Source organism: Microcebus murinus, chromosome 5 (assembly GCF_040939455.1).
Source record: "Microcebus murinus isolate Inina chromosome 5, M.murinus_Inina_mat1.0, whole genome shotgun sequence".
NCBI classification, from domain to species: domain Eukaryota; kingdom Metazoa; phylum Chordata; class Mammalia; order Primates; family Cheirogaleidae; genus Microcebus; species Microcebus murinus.
This window is the reverse complement of record NC_134108.1, coordinates 13602434-13623515: the sequence shown is the minus strand read 5'-3', so window position 1 is coordinate 13623515 and position 21082 is coordinate 13602434. Positions and strand designations below refer to the sequence as shown.

The following is a 21082-nucleotide window of genomic DNA, read 5'->3' as shown; positions in this document are numbered from 1 at the left end:
ATTAGGTTCCATGGCAACAGTATTTGGCTGAAAAACCAAACCATCTAGGTGAATTAAATATGTGACATTTCTGTTTATAGCCTTAGACATATTAAATTGTTATCTCAATGTAAAAGATTTTCCTATTTTTATCCCAGTTCTAGCTCCCAACTCAGATTTGGTATATTGATTAAAAAGGAAACAATAACACCCCCCAAAACAACCAACTGTTTTAGACTCAGTACATCTATCCATTAGATGAGTCAGTTGGTAAAAATATAACCTGTAGAATCAGGCAACCCTGATATTTACTAACTTTGAAAAGTTATTAAACTTCAAGAAGCCTCAGTTTTCTCATCTGCAAAAGGGTAATAACAGAATGCTTTCATGAGCTTGTTGTGTTCATGTTAACAGAGATAACACTCATACAGCTATTGGCACATAGGAGAAACCTCATAAATGCACGTTCCTGCTCTGCAAAAATTTTTGTTAATTATTTTTAATAAATTTACAGTTGCAGGTTTGAAATAAACTCTTTTAAATCTTTGCCACTGTTGCATACTTTGAATGTAAAATCTGAATGTAAAATCTCACTTTCCATCGATGATATATACTACCTTTTAATTTTAGTAAATCTGTCTTTTTCAAATTTCAAAGAATATCCTTGAATTTTAATGTGAAAAGAAAACTTCTTATATCTATACTTGTCATGAGCTCTAGACTTCATTAACAATTAGTCTCTCTTAAATACTTAGGAATTCTTAGCCAAAGTGAAGCAAGGAACGTATGATTACAATCCAAGTGAAGGAGCTCAGGAAGTTTCACCCCAAAACATGAATCCTTGATATAATGAGTATTTTGAATTAAAGATCAACAGGTGCTGGAAGGGCCTTCCCTCTGTCTTCATAAAACCACACTCATCAAAAAGAACAATTGACTTCCCTTTCTCCCTGTTATCTCAATATATTGCATAAAAGAAGATCAAGAATGTAACCTGCCGTAATAAAAAAATCTTCCAATAAAAAGAAAAAAAAGCCCTGGATCAGATGGATTAACAGCAGAATTTTACCATACCTACAAAGAGCTGATACCCATACTTCAGAAATTATACCATAAAATCACAAAAGAGGGAATCCTCCCCAACTCATCTATTAATACAAAGCCAATATTACCTTGATACAAAAGGCAGGAAAGGACACAACAATAACAACAAAAAAAGAAAGAAAGACAACTACAGATCAATATTCCTTATGAATATAGTTGCAATAATCCTTAATTAAATACCAACAAACAGAATTCAACAACACATCAAAAAAAATAACCCACCATGACCAAGTAGGCTTCATCCCAGGGATGAAAGGATGGCTCAACATATGGAAATCAATAAATGTGATTCACCACATAAACAGAAGCAAAACAAAGACCATATGGTTATCTCAATAGATGCAGAAAAAGCTTTCAACAAAATTCAGCACCCTTTCATGATAAAAAAAACCCTCAACTAGGCACAGAAGGAATATATCTCAAAATTATAAAAGCCATATATGACAAACCCACAGCCAACATCCTACTGAATTGGGAAAAGTTAAAAGGATTCCCATGAAAAACTGGAACAAGACAAGGATACCCATTGTCACCACATCTATTCAACATAGTGCTGGAAGTCCTAGTCAGAGCAATCAGGCAAGAGAAAGAAATTAAAGTTATCCAAATCAAGAAAGAGGAAGTCAAACCATCACTTTTTGCTGATGATATGATCTTATATAGAAAACCCCAAAGACTCCACCTATCTTCATAAAGATAGTTAGAGAGGAATGGCTTGTATTAAAAAGCCCCAAAACAATAAATGCTGGCATGGATGAAGAGGAAAAGGATCGCTTATACGGTGTTGATGTGATTGCAAATTAGTACAACCTCTATGGAAAACAATAGGGAAACTCCTCAAAGAACTAAAAGCAGACCTACAATTTGATCCATCAATCCCACTACTGAGTACCTACCCAAAGGAAAAGAAGTAAATGTATCAAAAAGATACCTATACTTGAATGTTTATCGCAGCACAATTCACAATTGCAAAGATATGGAATCAACCCAAGTGTCCATCAATTCATGAGTGGATTAACAAAATGTGGTATATGGATATCATGGAATACTACTCAGCCATAAAAAAGGATGAATGCATTTTGCAACAATTTGGAGGGAATTATCCTAAATGAAGTATGGCAAGAATGGAAAATCAAACACCATATGTACCCGCTATTAAATTGGAACTAACTGATGAGCACACGTATGCACAGAGGGAATTGAAATTTAGTGGCAGTCAAGCAAGGGGAGGGAGGGGATGGACAAAAACCTACCTACTGGGTACAATGAACACTATCTGGGTGACGGGCACACTTATAGCTCTGGCTCAAGCATTACAAAAGCGATCAATATAACCAAAACTATTTGTACCCCCATAAAATTTTGCAATTAAATTTTAAAAAGAAACATTAAAAAAAAAAAGAATGCAACCAGGCCTGGCCTAAACCATTTTAAGACAATACTCGTCTCTCAGGTTAATTTAGTTTCCAGAGAATCATTTACAAGTCAGTCTATTCTCCCCATTCATTCATTCTCCCAAGTATCTATTTATCATCTGTAGTAACCATTTATTGACATCCAACCAAATTACATATCTTCCTCATCTACGCCTCCCCTCTAAAATGTGTGCATATAAATTTCTAGACCCCATTCAGAAACTAGGTGATCATTCTGTGATTCTCCTGGTGTGCATAGTAAATAAATTTCTTTCTCTGCCTTATTGTGAGTAGATCTTTCAGCAAACCTTCTGGGAAAGGGGACATTTCTCCTTATCTCTACAAAATTCATTTAAGTATATATGGGGTTTTAAATAGAATTACCCTAGAGCAATAATTTGCAAATGCCTGGGAAACCCAAGGACATGTGTAATTTGAAAGAAAAGGTGTTTTTTTTTTTTTGCTTTCCATTAATTACAGAGTAAAAAATAAAGCATTTTTAAAGATACTTTGGATACAGTTGGCCTAGCTCCACAGGGAATTGCTGTTTGGCATTCCACTTGGCTACAGAGGTATGAATGGAAGGAATCCTACAGCCACTAAATCTTATTAGTCTTCATGAGCTCATAATGCAGGGAGTGGTCTGTATTAGCTGCTGATTTGCTTCCAAGTACCATTTGAGGTGTTAATCATAATCTTTAAGTAGTTAGAGCTCTGAGTAATTTAATGATTGTGTGTCTCTGTGCAATCACTGAGATCAGCTATTTTTCCCTCTTCCTTGTAGAATGGTCTGGAGGGCAGGGTGTGTTCCTCCGAGGGCCACTGTCTACAGATGTTCCAGGCTGCTGAGCCTTATTCATCTTGCTGTAAACTAGACTCTTCTGCTAGAATGACTCCCCAGTGTTGATGCTTTAAAAAGATTTCTTTTATTGTTCTTGACACAGCTTTTAGGTATCTTTTAAAGTTGTGCTTTAAATTTTCATTTGCTTCCTCAGAGTAATCCATAAGCTAGTCTATAATTTCATCAACTGCAATAAATCAGCAATGCAAGTTTCACCAGAGTTGTCTGCCCTTATGTCATGCACCAATGCACCAGGGTCTTGTATCTGCATGTCGGCAGCCATAGGAGAGTCTGACTGGGTTATGGCCTCAAAGACTTTATTCCAGCAGAGGCACACAGAAGGAAGGCAGTGAAAATCTCAACCCGGGAATTTACCTTGCAACGTGTTTGTTCTGCGTGGAGCTCTTCGTGGTGGTCTGGCAGAGGCTGAGAAAGCTTCTTTTTGAAAGTTCGTAGTTTCTCCAGAGAATCAGCTATTCCTTTCTCACATTTTTCCCAGTCCTAGCATGGGAAGAGAAAGAAATGGAATAAATTGTTTTGACATAGGAAATTGGGGAAAAGGAAAGAAAAGAAAAGGACTTTCCTTAATTTCCTGAGAAAGGATTAAAGTCCCACGGATGAGCAGTGTGAGGCTGTGCCCACACTCATGGCCAGGGTAGGCAGCACACCGTGGTCATCAGAGCAGGATTCAAAACTGACTCTGTTACCTACTATCTGTGTGGCTTTAAACAGATAATGCTCTAGGTCTCAATTTTCCCTGTGAAAATGGAAATAATATAAACTCTCTACATTTGTTGGAGGACAGAGGAGGAAATAGGTGTCAAAGCGCCAAGCACAAAGCCCAGAATATTCTGGGTATGCAAAAATGTTATCTGAATCCCAACCTGTGTGTAGAGGCAGGAGTGTAAGCCCAGTACTTTGTCTGCTTCCTAACCCTACCTGTAACTGCACCCAATGTTACCCTCTCCTGAATGCACTATGAGGGTATAAAGGAGGACATGGAATCTCATTCAGAATGAAAATATGTTTGGGTAAGAGGAGAGAGATGGAACATAAAAATAATATAGCCTTGACTCTGATTTAATTAGACTTATAAATAGTATTAGCCACATAGATTTGAATTGTTATAGACGGGGAAACACACTACAAAAGGCATAGCATTTGACTGGCCTTATGTGGTTAGTATTGAAACATATGTAGCAAAGGATTAAACTTATAATACATGAAAACCCATACAAACCAAAAGGTGGAAGAAGAGAGAATGCACAATTTAAGAAATGTATCTCTACTATGTGAAGTGGTGATAAGTGCTCCAGAGAGAACACAGCTGGGTAGGTGGGTGGTAGAGAGTGGCTGTACACAATGCAGTAGATCTCTGTGTACCGATAAAAGAAAACACACATTCAGTGGTTATGTTTTGAAAGGTTACACACCAAACTGGTAGCAACGGTGACCTGGAGAAGATAGTAGAATTTGGATGATAGTGCAAGGCAAATTTCATTTTTTACTCCACATACTTCAGTTATTTCTGAATTTTTTTATTAGACACATATTTTTTTGGTAATTAAAAAAAAAGCAAAAGAAAAAAATGAAAGGAATCATAGCAGAGATTGATTCTTCATAGCACCTTAGCTACACATTAACTCCTATTAGTGTCTCAGTGCCAATGAAAATTAAATTCAACTAAACAAGTCTCATTCTTTTTGTCTAAGACCATCCATTTATCCTATTGTCATTTCCTGGCCGCCGCCGCCGCTGCCTCCTCCTCCTCCTCCTCCTCCTTCTCCTCTTCAGGGCCCCTCTGAAGTGGCCATTCCCCACACCATGAGTTACTGAGTTCCACAGAAAGACAACTAGAATCACAGCTGGGATCACTTTTACCAGGTAGCATGGTGTCAAAGCACCTTGCATCTTTCCTCACAATCTCTCTTTCATCATCACCAATATTTTCTTGTCTGGATTCTTTCTGTCTTCTCTTCTGACACCTTATTTTCAGCATAACAATGCATAGGTACTACTACCACAATTGTCTCTGGAAACAGTGCTGACTTACGTACCTCCTCACAACATGTCTTTTGGTTTCTAATAAACTCAGAGTTTGGCCCAGGAGTCTCTTTTCTCTTTAAAATTCCCTCATGGAACTTCCTATAGTGTGTGACTACATTGCCCTCTTCCAAAGTACCAGGAGAAAAAAGAAAGAAAGAAAAAAAAAAAAAACACCTCAAAAAACTTTTGTCTATCATGGACAGACATGATAAAATATCTTTATGACTATACCTCATCAACGCTAAGCAGAGTAAGGGTAGACAAAAAGATCCTCTTTCTGTTTAAATTGAACAATATTCTTAATAGAATCAATACACATTGTGAAATATGTCAACATGCATTCCATAAATGTTAATGGATCTAAAACAGATAGGGTCAACTTATTTTTCACAACAAAATTAAAAGATGACAGTGCAGAAGGATGAATGTGCATGGCATGGAATGATAATGGCTGTATTTTGACATATTTATTAAGAGCATTAAGAGCTAAAAATAGGTGAGTATTATAGTTATAGTGAAAAGATATAATAAATTGAGGCTATATAAACATTAAAATTTAGATTCATAAATTTCTTCTCAGACCAACAGGATGGTAGTGTATGATTCAAAATGAAATTAACTTTAACGAGAGAAGAATAAGGATTCTTCTTTCCAAGGATGACTTAGATTCTGGAACTATAACCAAGTCTTTTTACTACATGAATTATAAGGAAATAACTTAATGTCACGGCCTGCAAACATCTATCAAAGTGGTTGTTTTATACACCAACAAACAGACAGATAAGAAAAGCAATGCAGTGACTCAGACATCATGCCTTATTAAGTCTTGGGAGTATCTCCAAAAATCACATTACAAATTTAAAAAAATATATGATTAACTTGTTCTCTACAGAATGAATTACAATGTTTAAAATTCTTTCCTAAAAGCAAAAGGAAGAAAAAAGAATCAGGCATATTATATTACTGATGTATTGTGCTGTGTGAAAATAATAGTTCTTTATTTCAGTGGCATTTGTGATTGACTGCTTCTTACGCTGAAGGTAATATATTATTAAATAAAATTGAGTAGAATAAACACAATGGGTGTGCATATTTAAGCATTAAAAATAACCCAAATCCCTTCCATTAATTTTATTTATAGTTATTACCTTTTATCCAAACATGCGACAGGCCAAATTTAATAATCTCATTTAAGTGCTAGTGATTATTAATATATATAAGACCTTAGCATTTAGCTGTTTTCACTTTTTAAAATGATAATAAACTCAACCATGATCATTACTATCATTTATTTAGTACTAACTATATGCCAGATATGGTACCACATGATTTATCTTCTTTATTTCATTAAATCCTCACAATGGCCACAGGAAGGAGGTGAAATTATACCCACTCTACAGATGTGTAAATTGAGGCTTAGGTAGTTGAATTAACCAGGTCACTTGGTTTACTATGTTTTTAACTTGGGTTTATTTGAATGTAGAGCCCATGTCCTTTTTACACTGTTGATTTAATTATGTATTATGCATAGAATTGGAGAGTGAGGGATAAAAGCATATTGTGGGAGGCCTGGATAAATCTACATTTTCCAAATTAACTGTGTGATCAGTATGCAATCTGTATCCAACGAAGGGCTTAATATACCTCCTGGAGATTTTATCTCAAAGCAACTGGCTTGGATAAGCTAAGCTAAATCAAGAGTATCTTTTTGGGTTGGTTTTTCCCCTCCTATAAAAGAAGAGATATCAATCTTGAAAAGCACTTTAGAGTCTTAGATTAGGGAGCAGAATCTACTCTTTGAATTTTTGTATGGATTTATAAAGTCATGCATGGCTAAGGCTTCACACTGGCCATTAATCAGAATTCATAGTTTGGGCAGTGTTATTAGACTTTAAATTACTTCGTTGGAGGATTTTCTGGAAAGATGAAATGCTGAAAATTGAGAAACTTTTCCAGTTCATGCAAGACAGGACAAAGTCTTAAATAAAACACAGAGGATCAAAATACTGCAAGGTATTACTTAATGATCTTTGCATTATTTGATCTTCAGGATAACAATGAGAGGGAAAGCAGTGTAAGTATTAAAAGGTGTTTTTTGGTTTTTTTTTTTTAGTGGAACTTACTTTCAACAAGAAGGCCAGTTTTTTCTTCTGTTCCTCCAGACTCACGCTGGCTGATTTCCATTTCTCTTGGATTTCGGTGAGTTCCACCTGCAAGGCGGCCTCGGCTCCACTGTCTGCGGAGAGCAGGAGCTGCTTGCAGGCCTCCACCGTTAGGATGTAACTGCCTTGCTGTCGCAGGAACACTTTTTCTTTGAACTGAAAGGAACCACAGTTTGTTACTTTCTCCTTCTTTTCTTCATCATTTCCCTAACACAAGTACTTTTTTTTTTTTTTTTTTGAAACAGAGTCTCACTCTGTTGCCCAGGCTAGAGTGAGTGCTGTGGCATCAGCCTAACTCACAGCAACCTCAAACTCCTGGGCTCAAGCAATCCTCCTGCCTCAGCCTCCCTCCCGAGTAGCTGGGGACTCCAGGCATGCACCTCCATATCCAGCTAATTTTTTTTCTATATATTTTTAGCTGGCCAATTAATTTCTTTCTATTTTTAAGTAGAGACAGGGGTCTCCCTCTTGCTCAGGCTGGTTTTGAACTCCTGACCTTGAGTGATCCTCCTGCCTCGGCCTCCCAGAGTGCTAGGCACGAGTATTTTTAAGTGGCCCTAAATTTTAGCATACATAGCCTGTCCTCTTTCTTTCAGCAAGCATTTACTGGGGTGATACTTTGTACATGAATGCACCGATGTATAAAGGAATGAAAGTGCAATGGGGAGAGGCTTAGTTTCTGCCCCAGGTGAAACACCGTCAGGATGTGGCGATATGGAAATTCCTTTATGAGACTGACAGCCGGGCTACAGAGGGACACTGGACCCAGCAAGATCAGAGAGGCTTCTTCAAAGTTGTAAAGGCCGAATGAGTCCTGAAAGACATATGAACTCACCCAGATTAAGAAAGACCTGGAGTGGGGAGATAAGTGTGACCAGGAGTGGAGGAGAGGATGTTTCCCACAGAGAAATAAGGATGGACAAATAAATTCACTATACGAAAGCAATATGATGACTTCAGGAAGCTGGACATAGTTTTCAGTGGCTGGAGTATGAAGTGCATGCAAGAGAGGGGTAGAAGATGAGGCAAGACCATGTCTTGCATGGGAATTTGGGTTTGGTAATCAAAGCAACTGAGATTCATAGAAGAATATTAAGCAGGGAAGTGATGTGTCTGGATTAAAATTTTCATAAAAGCACTCAGCATCAGAGTGAAGGTAGAATGGAAGAAAGACATCTGTTGGATCTACTGAGACAGGTTAGGAAGCTATTGTCCATCAAGGCAACACATCATGAGAACCCAGCCAAGGCAGTGGCAGCAGGAAGGGGCAGATTAGATATGGGGGGGAGGTGAGAGACAAGCAAGAGTACAGCTCTTAAATGACTCTAGCATTCCTACACTGATAGTCTGGTGATGACACTTCCCCAAATTGGGTACATGGAAAAAGAGAGAATGGCTGGTCCAGAGATCACAGGCTCTGTTGAGACCCATGAGTACATTACACCTGCAGAGCACATAGATACAAATCCAAATGTTGGTTGGATACATGAGTTCAAAGCTCAGCAGGTGAATGTGACCGGAAGATACAAATTTTCCCCTTGTCTGCTTGTAGGGGGTAGCTGAAGCCATGTTGGTGGATGAGGTCTCTCAGAGAAATCTGGAGGAGAAAGGAACCAGAGAACAGTGTCTTTAAAGGACGAGAAGCCCGTGAGACACACTGAGAAGGACTGGCTAGAGTGCTAGGAGGTATCTGTCTAGGATGCTGGTGCAAGTAAAGGGCTCCCTGGGAAGGGACAGAGGTCAAACTGGACAGGGCCTTTTACCTTCTCTGGTACTTAAGTTGCATGTTTAAATTGCTCATGAGTAAAATATGCATCATCAACACAAAGTTTCCCTTTCCTCGCCGTTGCCTTTCTATCCGTGCTGGGACTCAGTGAGCGGCTGCAGGCCTTGCTTCTGTGGAGGCTTGCTGTCATTTCCTCACTAAACGAGGGCTTTGCAACACAATCATTTTGTATGTCCCTGTTGACATTTGAGAACAATGATTGTCCCAATTCCAGCGTCACTCCAGAGTCCTCCTGAGGAACCAAGGCTAAGGTAAAGTGTGCAGCGGAAATGCATAAGAGGATTGAGAACAGTGTGTTTGCACCTTACCTGCACTTCATCAAAGAGAGTCCTTGCTTGTTGCAGTGGTATAGGGACGCTTCCGAGACCACTCACGGGGAGGTAGGACACTTCAACAAGCCATTTACGAAGCTTTTCTGCCATCTCCCTGTAGCGTTGCCACTGGCGAGTCTGGCTGTCGATGATGCCCCGCCTCTGCTGGGCCCTGCGAATTACTCCCTGCCACTGATTACTGAGGAGCGTCAGTTTCAGGTTGAACTCATCCCTGGCGAAGAAATAATTGCGTGGTGAAAAACGCCGACATCTTGGGTGCAGTTACATAATCAGCCAATCTGTCCACTTCGCATGACCTTAAGCTCTGAGAAGGGACCCAAGGCAGAGGTATCCAAATATCGCTATGCGATCTATTACTGGGTCTACTAGAAGTAACTTTAAAAATTAAACTACTAGTGTTTGCAAATGGTGAGAGTTACCATGTCTCAGCCCAGTTTGAAGGAAAATTTGCGATCAGGTCATTGTCATTTTATTCCCTCCCTGAGAGCATGGCAGGAGAGGAGTAGAAAACCACAGGTGCACTGGGAATAGCTCCAAAGCCTGAGCACCTCATAGCAACATGTACAGCACAGGACAAGGGCTCGTGGGCCCCCTGCGGGAAAGTACGTGGAGCAAAGCTTATGCAGAACTCCTGTCTTCAGCCAAAATTCATACGCCTCTTTGGCTGGACAAAACTGTGTTACCCTAGCTAGAATCATAAACCATTTCGATTAAACTAGGCAGTTTAAAACCATTTTTAAAAACTGCATGCTTGAAGCTCTTACTTGAGGGAGGAGGGAGGCATGGGCAATATAAGTAACCTTAACACTTGTACCCCCATAATACGCTAAAATAAAAAAATAAATTAAAAAAAAAACCCCTGCACTCCATAAACTCTCTCAGTATTCCCTCACAATAAACAGCCCTAATCTTTAGAAAATTATTCCACACATTAATCTAAAGCATCCCTTTTACATTTTAGGCTGACTTCACTTTGTTATGAGGAAAATGAAAACTAGTTATCATGGTCTGTTTAAATGCCATTCATGTATTTGGAAATATTAAATGTTACCTAAGCTTTCTCAATTGTAGGCTAAAGAATCTCAGATCTTCTAACGTGTTCTTCCTACTTCTGTGTTTTTTTTACCTTTTAAAAAATATTGGTAGTCCTTTATTAAGTTTTATTTTAATATTCAACTTGTGGCTCCAGAACTGGTTAGTAACGGTTTGTCCAGCATCAAATAGAATGAGTTTCTTTGTTGATTATAGTGTCGTTTGCATGTCTTCGTATTAAAGTGTAACATTGCTTGTGTTTTGTCTATGACGTTCATTTTGCTTTTCTTCCTCAGACATCCTATCCTCTTGAGGACAGCACCAAATCTGAATGGGACTTACTGATGCAGACTATTCTTGACTGTATCCTAGTATCTAGAGCCACTATCAATTTTGATTTTATAGCCAAATGTGCTATGAGCCCCAAAACTTATTTAATAATTCAACTTAAACAAAAGATGAATAATACATAGTCACACTCGACAAAGCCAGTATTAAAAACAAAAAGTACTGAATAAAGCCCCAGCAAAAATTTTCTTATGCTGTCTCATTTTAAAAATAGATCCATATGATAACGAGTTAGGCTTTGGTGATGACTTTCAGTTTTGAAAGGATATTCTGATCTATCTATCTATATGTACAGATGAATAATCAGTCGCAGTAGAATTGGGTTCATGATAACTTCCCTAAAAGCTGTAAGTATCTGTCAACTCAGAAAATGTGTACCTTCAGGACTTGAGAATATTCTATTACATGAAAAGGCCCTTGCATGCTGCTATGTGTACCAGGTAACTATCCAAGACCTCTTCGGAGCCCTCACCCTCACTCTGCACAACCCAGCTGTCCTGAACCACCTGCCAGCATGAGCAACCACTTAAAACATGACATTGTTCCCAGTGCTAAAACTCATCAATTAACATTTAGAGCACAACAGATTTGTAAGCTGGGGCTTTCCTATTGTTAGCAGGTTCTAATCTGATTTTTTCACTTGCAAGTTTCCAAATTTTTTATCCTTAGGTCCAGCTTACCATTTTGATCTTGTTGGTGTTTTTTTCCTAAATGTTAGCATTTAAAATTTAATAGATGTTGGCTTGCATGTGAATATTAAATTTTATTTTACTTAATGACTTGAACGTTTATAATATTGTTATAGAGTTGGCTAAGAGATGACAAAGCAAAAGATAAAAGTTAATTGCATTTGAATTTGTTTTATTCTCAAGAAAGCTCACATTCAAGTTTGGCTTACTTAGAATAGAATAAATATGACAACACATTTTGTTGTTCCAAGCTTAACCATGAAAATCTTTCATGTGGTTCCAAAGAAATATCCACTTAAACCTGAAATGCCTTCTAAAACATTAAAAACAAAACTCTCAATAAAAATTATTTATTTTTTAATTTTTTGAAAAAATACTAATAAATATAATCACAACTACTGGTGCTAAATATGGGAAAGATGTGCAAATGTAACAAAACAAATGAAATTCATACTCCAAATATCACCATGAAAAGTAGAAGGGATAAAATAAATATTGTTCCTAAGACATGTAAATATAGTATAAAATTGTCAATTTACAGCGATATTTTTAAACCTCTGCATTTTTAATAAAGAGATAATTTGCTATGTAAATGAAAAGGAAGAAGCATTCCAGGCTGCATTTAATCTGATTTAAGGCACCAAACCATTTTCAAACGAATTATCACGGTATGAAAAAGCTGCCCAGTATAAGCCAGTACTGACTGAAAACCAGACACTGGAGCTCAAGCCCTGAATGTGCTGCTACTTAGTTTCAATAACCTTGGTCAAATCAGTTCACATTTGTGGGTCTCACTCAGGTTTTTCATCTGTAAGTAAGAGAGATGGACCAGTGATCGCTATGCTCCTTTTACAAATAAAATTTCTGTAATTGTATAAGAATATCAGAAGCATGTTTACAAACCATTGCTACGACACTGATACAATTCATTCTGATCTATTCATTAATTCCAGTCCCTACAAATGACTAGCTGAGGTTGGCTACGTGATTTCCAATTACTCTATGTCCTTCATATAACATAACAGCAGTTCTCTAAAAAGGTACAATACTCAGTAATTTCAGAGATTCAGACAAACCTCTCTCCTCCTATTACTGAGGCTTCACTGTCATACAATTGCCTTAGGAAGATTGGATATATGCCCTCTAATCTGCTCATTAAAAAGAAAATGACTAATTTGCGGAAACTGCCTTCATAATAATTTACCAGAGATCCTACCTGTCATCAACTTGACCTTGTTCTAGAAGACGCTGCCCATCAATAATGATCGAGTGCAAAATCTGCTGACGACTGAACATCTCGGCTTGAAACAACTATAATTTAAAGAAGAGCATACTTTAGAGTTCCTAATTTTAGTGACCAGTTCTCTGATAACTTTCTAAATATTCTGGTTTTAGCAAGACTATGAAAAGTATCGCCAGCTGAATCAGGAAATGTGTGAAATCCTGTAGTGCAGGAATGATTTATTTTTAAATCATCAATTCAGATATGCTTAAAGTTTAGTTTTTGGTTTACTAAAACTAAATGACTAAAAGCAGAATTATGTTTCCCTTCATTCTTTTAAAAGCACCTAATATAATAAATTAATGCACAATTTGTTTTCTGGTTTATTCTGTGTACAAAATGTGGTTTATTTTCAGACACAGAGAGTAGCTTTGGATCTTTGAAAAAGTTGAAGAAAAAAAAAGCCCCTTCTTTTTCTGATCTTTCTGAATTCACTGTTTTTCAGTAGAAGGTCTTTCAAATTATTTCTACTGTTTTTTAAATAGCTTTATTGAGATATAATTCACATGCCACATAATTCACTCATTAAAATGCCCAATTTAATAACTTTTATTATATTTAAAGGCTTGTACAACCATGACCACAATCAATTTTAGAACATTTTCATCATCCCAAAAAGAAACTCCACCTCATAAGCAATCATTCCCATTTTCTCCCAATCCTCCATCCTTAAGCAGCCACTGATCTATTTCACATCTCTAAGGACTACCTATTCTGGACATTTCATATAAATGGAATTATGCAACGTGTGGACTTTTGTGACTGGTTTCTTTCCTTTAGCATAATGTTTTCAAGGTTCATCCATGTTGCACCATGTACCAGGACTTTATTTCTTTTTATTGCTGAGTACCATTCTACTATATGAATATATCACATTTTACTCATCCATTCATCAACTTTCCACTTTTTGGCTATTGTGAATACTGCCACTATGAACAATATACTTATGTAAGTATATAAGTTTTTGTGTGGACACATATTTTCATTTATCTTGGGTATATACTTAGGAGTGGAATTACTGGGTTATATAGTGACTCTATGCTTAACACTTTGAGGAACTGCCAAACTGTTTTCCAAAGCAGCTTCACCATTTTACATTCCCAACAGCAATGTAAGAGGGTTCCAATCTCTCTACACCCTCACCAACACTGTTATCTTTTTCATTGTAGCCAACGTAGTGGGTATGAAATAGTATCTATCTCATTGTAGTGTTATACCACTGTCTATTATTTCACCATCTGTCAACTCAATAAAACTGGATTTAAAAATACCTTATACATCTTTAAATTCTCTATTTTTAAAATTAGTTTCATTTTTTTTTAAGCTATGAATTACACTTTTCTGTGCCCTTAGGTAAGTCCCATCTCTCCATGTGTATAAACACACAAAACAACTTACTTACACCAGCAAATAGCAAAATAGGGACTAATTGTTAGCAAATTAATTAATTTGCTTTTTGCATATATTAATAGTTCTCTCTCTGCATTTCTTGAGAAATAATTATAATGCAATTTGATTAAGAGGTACACTTGGAGATCACTGATAGCTTAATTTGCTCTTATAAAATTCATATATGTTTTTTAAAGAACACACAAGTTTACAATTTTTAAAGACTTTTGATCAAAATATAGTCTCCTAAACAATTAGCCTTGGCAATATTAATGCTGTTGTCTCCAACCCAATTTGTAAATTGTGTAACTCTTTCCACCCAGCCCCCAGCAAGTAGTCTTTAGCCACAAGTCTGGCATTATACATTGCAAGGTACTGAAGCCTGACACACCCTTATACTCACTATGAAGCAGAGAAATGGGCAACATTTTTGTAACTAAGATATCAAAACCCCAACCTTAAAAGAGAAGGCAAAAGTGACACATGCATTTGAGCAGACTCAGTACAAGGTACAGGATTTTAATTCTCCCACATGGCATTTTGTACCATCTTTCAAAGGTCTAAAACTTTTTTATTATCCAAAAATCCACTGGCATAACCTACCTCATGAGCTCTCTGCTGTTCCAAAAGATGCTGATAATTGCCTGAAATCTCTACTGCTAACTTTTGTTCCGTTTGAACCAGGAATTCCATCCATGTCTCACATTTTTCCAGGAAAGTCTGATGTTGTAGCAAAAATGACTGCAACTTACTGACAGAATGAAGGACAAGGAATAATGATTACTTTGCTCCTTATTTTTATATTTCTAGCATAGAAAACTATATTAAATAATCTCTGCCTCTGATTCTAATTGGACCATCACAAAGCTTTCATGTTAGGAGGTAAAATTAAAAAAAAAAAGAAATTTTTTTTAAAAAGTGAAAGTTTAAAATGTTAAATGTTTCAAAATGATCAAAATTATGCATGTACCTTTAATATATTCTTACTTAAAAGAGTTTTCTTATTAAAGACTATTTAGTACATCAAACATAGAAAACTACTTTACAATTTAAGTTTCCTATTTTTAGTGCAAATTTTGTCAGTATTATTGGAAAGACCAGAATTTATATGTATACACAAATCATGAACTTATATTCTATTATACATTGGTGCTATGGTTTGAATATATCCCCTCCAAAAATCAGGTGCTGAAACTCAATGGCCAATGTGATAATATGAAGAGGTGGGGACTTTAAGAGGTGATTAGGCCATGAGGGCTCCTCCCTCGTGAATGGGATCAGGGCCCTTATAAAAGAAGATTCACATGGTGTTCAGCACCCTTGCACCTTCCTCCTCAGTGTGAGGATATTGCATCACTCCCCTCCCAAGGATACAGCAAGAAGGGGCCACTTTAAAAGCAGAGAGCAGCTCCTACCAAACAACTGAACCTACTAGCACCTTGATCTTGGACTTCTTAGCCTCCAGAACCACGAGGAAATCAAATCTATTCTTCATAAATTACCCAGTCTGTGGTATTTTGTTATAGCAGCACAAGACGGAACAAGATAATTGGAGTGACCAGAACATCTGTTGTTTACTCTACCTGAATCTTTCTGTAGTCTGAGAGGAGATCAGAGACCAATGGCGGTTCAGATTCTGCATCCTTTTGATTTCCTTATCATTCAGAGGTAACCTATATCCAAGCTCATTTAGGCGGTCTAAATCTGGAGCCATGCTGCTGAATTTTAACATCTGTCCCTAAAAGCAAGATTTAAGAGCAAGTTTAGCACCATGGTCAAAAATAGGCATAGCTTTTTCATAGTGCACAGTGAACTTCTGATTTCAGGAAGAAGCTGGTCTTTGGTCCGCTATGTGTTTCTGGAATCTTACTTGCAATCTCCAGAGGTACAGATAGAAAAAAGCTGAATCTCCTATTCAGATTGAACTGTTGCTTCTGTTATTGCTACTACAGCTACTCATTACCTTTACTGAATACTTAGTAGGCTATGTGCATTACCTTATTTACCTATTTACTCATAGATAATTCTTGATAGAACTGAGAAACGATGAAAATTATGCTGACGAGTAGAAAGGCTTTTTTCTTACCCTTTGTATTTAATTTATTCATACTAATCTGATCCTTTATTATTCAATAATGATAATAGCTGTAACAGTGATAGCTAACATTAATTGAGCACTTACTATGAATTAAATGTTATTAAAAGCTTTATAAGCAATAACACATTCCATCCTCAAAACAATCCCATGAGGCAAGTACCACTGCTATTCCCTCTTTACAAATGAAGAAAAAGCGGCACAGAGACTAAGAAAAGTGCTCAAGGCCACCCAGTTAGTAAGTGATACAGCTGGGTAAACAAAAGGTGTTGGGATCTTGCTAAACAGAATTAAGTCTCACATGAGCTATGAAATGACCACACATTGCCCTACGACCCTAACCTCAAAGTTGGTAAGAATCAACCAAAAGAGCAGTCTGCTTTCAGGTCTCTTGCCTCTCTTCAAACACAGGAAATACTGCCTGTTCTGGTCTTCCACCTGCATTCCTTTCTCTTTTTTTTTTTTAAGACAGGGTTTTGCTGTGTCATCCAGGCTACAGTGCAGTGGCGTCATCATAGTTCACGGCAACCTCAAACTCCTAGGCTCAAGCGATCCTCCTGTCTCAGCCTTCTGAGTAGCTGGGACTACAGACACACACCACCACACTCAGCTAATTTTTCTTATTTAGAGATAGGGTCTCACTATGTTGCCCAGGCTGCTTTCAAGCTCCTGGCCTCAAGAGATCCTTCTGCCTCCCAATGTGTATGATCCACTGTGCCAGGACCCATGGGCATTCTTATCTCCATCTAGGAAATTGGTTACAGAAAGGAGAAAATGTCAGCACATCTTTGGCCATGTGTGTGCTTTCTCTTTGTATGATTTGCAAAAGGTTCATGATTCCTGAAGAAAGAACAAATCTTGCCAAGTATTAAAGCCAAAGCATAACTATTAAATGACAGAATTTCCACAGGTATACATCAGCACTGAACAAAACTGACATGACACAGTCCTTCCCTTCATGGCACTTAGGAGGAGCAAGACGCTATTGCAACAGTAGAGGGCACAAAGTAATCACCTACTCACATGAAAGTAATTAAATGGCATGACGGAGCATGGAAGGAAAAGACGTGTGTGTTATGAAAGCATGCCACTGGGAGCCAAGCCCAGGATGAGCAGTGGAGGCTTTCATTGAAGAAAATGACCAGGATGTTACTCTTTTTGGTGGGAAGGAAGTTAGTGGGGACAAGAAAAGAATCCGGGAAGGGGAAACATCACATGCACAGACACCGGGAAGCTCCATGGGTCATGAGTGGCTGGAGGGGAAGATGGGCGGTGGTGCAGGATGAGACATTCAGGACAGGTGGCAGCCAGGTATGCTGGCCCTGATAAGCACATAGTCTTTAGCCTAAGAGTAGTGTGAACCACTGAGGGTTTTAACCAGAGGAATTATATGAAAAAACTTGCATGTCTATTATATTATTTTATTTACTTGACTGAATGTTTAAAATCATTCATAATTAAGTAAAACCATTTTTTCAAAAAAAATTATTAATATTATTTTTGATTGACAAATCATGATTTGGGGTACATTTCTGTGTACAATGTGATGTTTCTCTCTCTCTCTCTATATATATATATATGCGCACAATGTGGAACAATTGAATCAAACTAATTGACTAAAATTCTTTTTTCTAAATGACGATCATTCTGGCAGCTGGGGGGGGTGTAGGCTGAGTAGGGGGGTGGATGCAGATCTGTGTGAGGCCACTGCCATGGCCCAGAGGGATTGGTGTAGCTGGAAGTAGGAGTTGGGGATGTTAGAGGTGGAGATGGGAGACTCACAAGCTATTAAGGAGCTGGTGGACTGGGACGGGGAAGGACTGGAGGTAGGAAGGAGTGAGGAGGTTTCCTAGGACTGGTCCTGGCCAGGTGCCCATTATGGGCTGGGAAATCAGGCCATGCTCGTTGCCAACAGAGTTCACCCCTCGTAGGACACCAAGAAGGCAGAACCCATGAGCGTCTCACAGGGAGCTTAGAATGAAGAGTAAGTCTATGTTAGTTTTGAGTTTTCCTTAAGATTCTCAGGACAGAAAATAAAAGATCTGGAAATCAGATCTAAACACACTTGCCTTAAGTTCCTCCATCCTTTCCTGGATGGTGGACAGGTCGGACGAGTGGCTGGGGTCCTGCCCCTGCAGGAGGTCTTCAGCTTCCACTATCCAGGCCTCCAAAGCTTCCAAACTCTTGGCAAAGGTTTCATAGTCGAGAACTCCCGCCTGGTTTTCACAGAAGAAATTGGTATTTTAGTTAAAAATATTGGTATTTTAATGAAATCTAGCCAGAGGGCAAGTAGATATTGAAATTATTTTTCATATTCTTGTATCAAATTGTCATTCTCAAGATGCCATTCCTAAAACAGCAAGGCTATAATGATTTAAATTTTCTTGTCTTGATGTAATTTTTCTAAAAAGTAGAATTACTTCTCTAAGTACCATTAGTCATAACCTATTAACGTTATTCTTTAAATACATTATTAAACAACATGTCTGAAAAAATGTTGCGATTCTTGTAAAATCCTGTCATATAAACATGAATAGTAATTAGGAGCTTGCCCCCTCAAGTAATTGTATAATTACTTTTTAGAGAACAATGTAAAATTCCCACCCTCCTTTGTCTTAAGTGAAACTTCCAAGATTGTTTATTTTTTAATTCTTCTCTTGAAGGAGGCATTGCCTCCAGGATGAAAAATTATTTTCCTGTGTTTATGCCCAGATGTTACAGAATATTCAATTTGTAACATACAGTGAACATAAGCTCTGTACCTGTAACATAGTCTGCTGTTTGCAAAGAGCCTGCTCCAGGGCACATAAGTGTTGACTCAAAGAGAGTTGATCAGATTGAATGGCCGATGCAGCTGAAGCATCCACTTGTTGCTTGAGTTGCTCTCCCAGCTCATGAAGAACAAAGAGGGAATCCTTAACTGTCCCCAATCCTTTGAGGAGGTCCTATGGAAGGTGAAAATATGCCCGTAGTGAAACAACATGTCAAGTGTACTCCTTATCAAAAACAACAATCGGCAAAAAGCCACACATTTAGAAACATGCAATTCTTATTTATCATATGATTATACTAAATAGCCTTCACTTGCAGAAAATGATCAAGAATTGAATCCAACTTTTAAAAATATCATGTGTTTTAATATCTTAAATATATATTATATACATATAAATATAGATATTTAATTACTCCTCTGTTAATAAAACCCACATAGGTTCATGATAGGACATTAGGGAAATGCAGGAAAATAAACATAAACGAGAAACAAAAAAACATGATCCACGAGAGCCAATAAATGGAAACATTTTGGCAGATTTGTCTTGCTTCTTTATGTAACTGATATCAAATTGAAAACATAATGCTATATTGTACCTTTTTCTACTTATTATTATTATACCCACCAGGAGTTGACCCACCAGTTTGTCAATGGTATCTTCTCTATGTGTGGTCACCTTATTGTAGTTACAGCCACTCTACTATCTCAGTGGGATATGGAACCCAGTGATGATTTTGGTGAGCAGAGGTAAGATTAGTCTGTATCTCCATTCTTTCCCATGGCTTCTGTTGATTCCACTTTTTGTGGAACCTTCTTATATGCTCAAAAATATAAGCCAGTGGAAATACCCCATGTCTGATTTATAGACACTATTAAGAGATAATAAGTGGCTGTTTCTTCTATCTGTTGCTGGTGCCCCATCCAGACATGGTGGGGACTACAGAGCCTGCCATCCCTACACAGTGACTACTGTGAGAGAAAGAAAAGCAAAGAGCATCTGGGTGTGGTGGCTCATGCCTATAATCCTAGCGCTTTGGGAGGCCAAGACAGGAGCATCCTTGAGGCTAAGAGTTCAAGACTAGCCTGAGTGACACAGTGAGACCCTGTCTCTATCAAAGAATACTAAAATAAGTTGGGTGTGGTGGGATGCACCCATAGTCCTAGCTACTTGGGAGGCTGAGGCAGAGGATGACTTGAGCTCAGAAGCTGGAGGTTGTAGTGAGCTATGATGACACCACTGCACCCTACTAGCCAAGGCAACAGAGTGAGACCTTGTCTCAAAAAAAGGGGGGCGGCTCTTTAACCCTTAACACTTGATGTAGACAACAGACAAGGTGTATTTCAGTGTAGTAGTATTGAAAATAACAGCTCTTGCAAGGATAAACTGTATGGACAAAAAAAAGCATTGTGCTATTTTTATTACAAATATTCACCTTTAACTTCAAGGTGATTATTCAGGTTGAAAGTATTAGAATAGATTAAACTTTTATTTATGTATTTTTTTAGCTTATCTAATTCTAAATAAACTAATTGGGGGAAAAAAATCCTTGTAGCAAGTTCATGAAAATAAAGACAAATAAGGACAAATAGAAAGAGTCATGTAATGGATGAAACAAGAGAAGAGCTATTCTTACAAGCCTTAAGTAGGTTATTGGCAGCTCTAGTGAAAAAGAGAATTATTAAAAAGCTATTAAAAAGAAGTAAATTTGGAGAGAAAGACTTCTTTCTACCATTGAAATCTTAGATGAAACTAATGTGTAGATGTTTACCTAGGAGGTAATGAATCTAGGATGATATCTTTAATAGTAG

At 37.6% G+C, this 21082-nt stretch overlaps 1 protein-coding gene across 6 annotated transcripts in view; it reads right to left on the bottom strand.

Annotated features, from left to right (window-relative positions):
* The window catches only part of SYNE1 (spectrin repeat containing nuclear envelope protein 1), a 438352-nt gene that overhangs the window by 64377 nt on the left and 352893 nt on the right, over positions 1-21082 (bottom strand). For all 6 annotated transcript variants that reach the window (XM_076002855.1, XM_076002857.1, XM_020287266.2 and 3 more), the window contains 8 exons: positions 19263-19445; positions 18570-18716; positions 15989-16143; positions 15009-15156; positions 12951-13045; positions 9642-9876; positions 7509-7703; positions 3715-3840 (listed from right to left, as the gene is read on the bottom strand). In XM_076002855.1, coding sequence (XP_075858970.1) covers positions 3715-3840; positions 7509-7703; positions 9642-9876; positions 12951-13045; positions 15009-15156; positions 15989-16143; positions 18570-18716; positions 19263-19445 — 1284 coding nt within the window. The remainder of the gene's footprint in view (positions 1-3714; positions 3841-7508; positions 7704-9641; positions 9877-12950; positions 13046-15008; positions 15157-15988; positions 16144-18569; positions 18717-19262; positions 19446-21082) is intronic.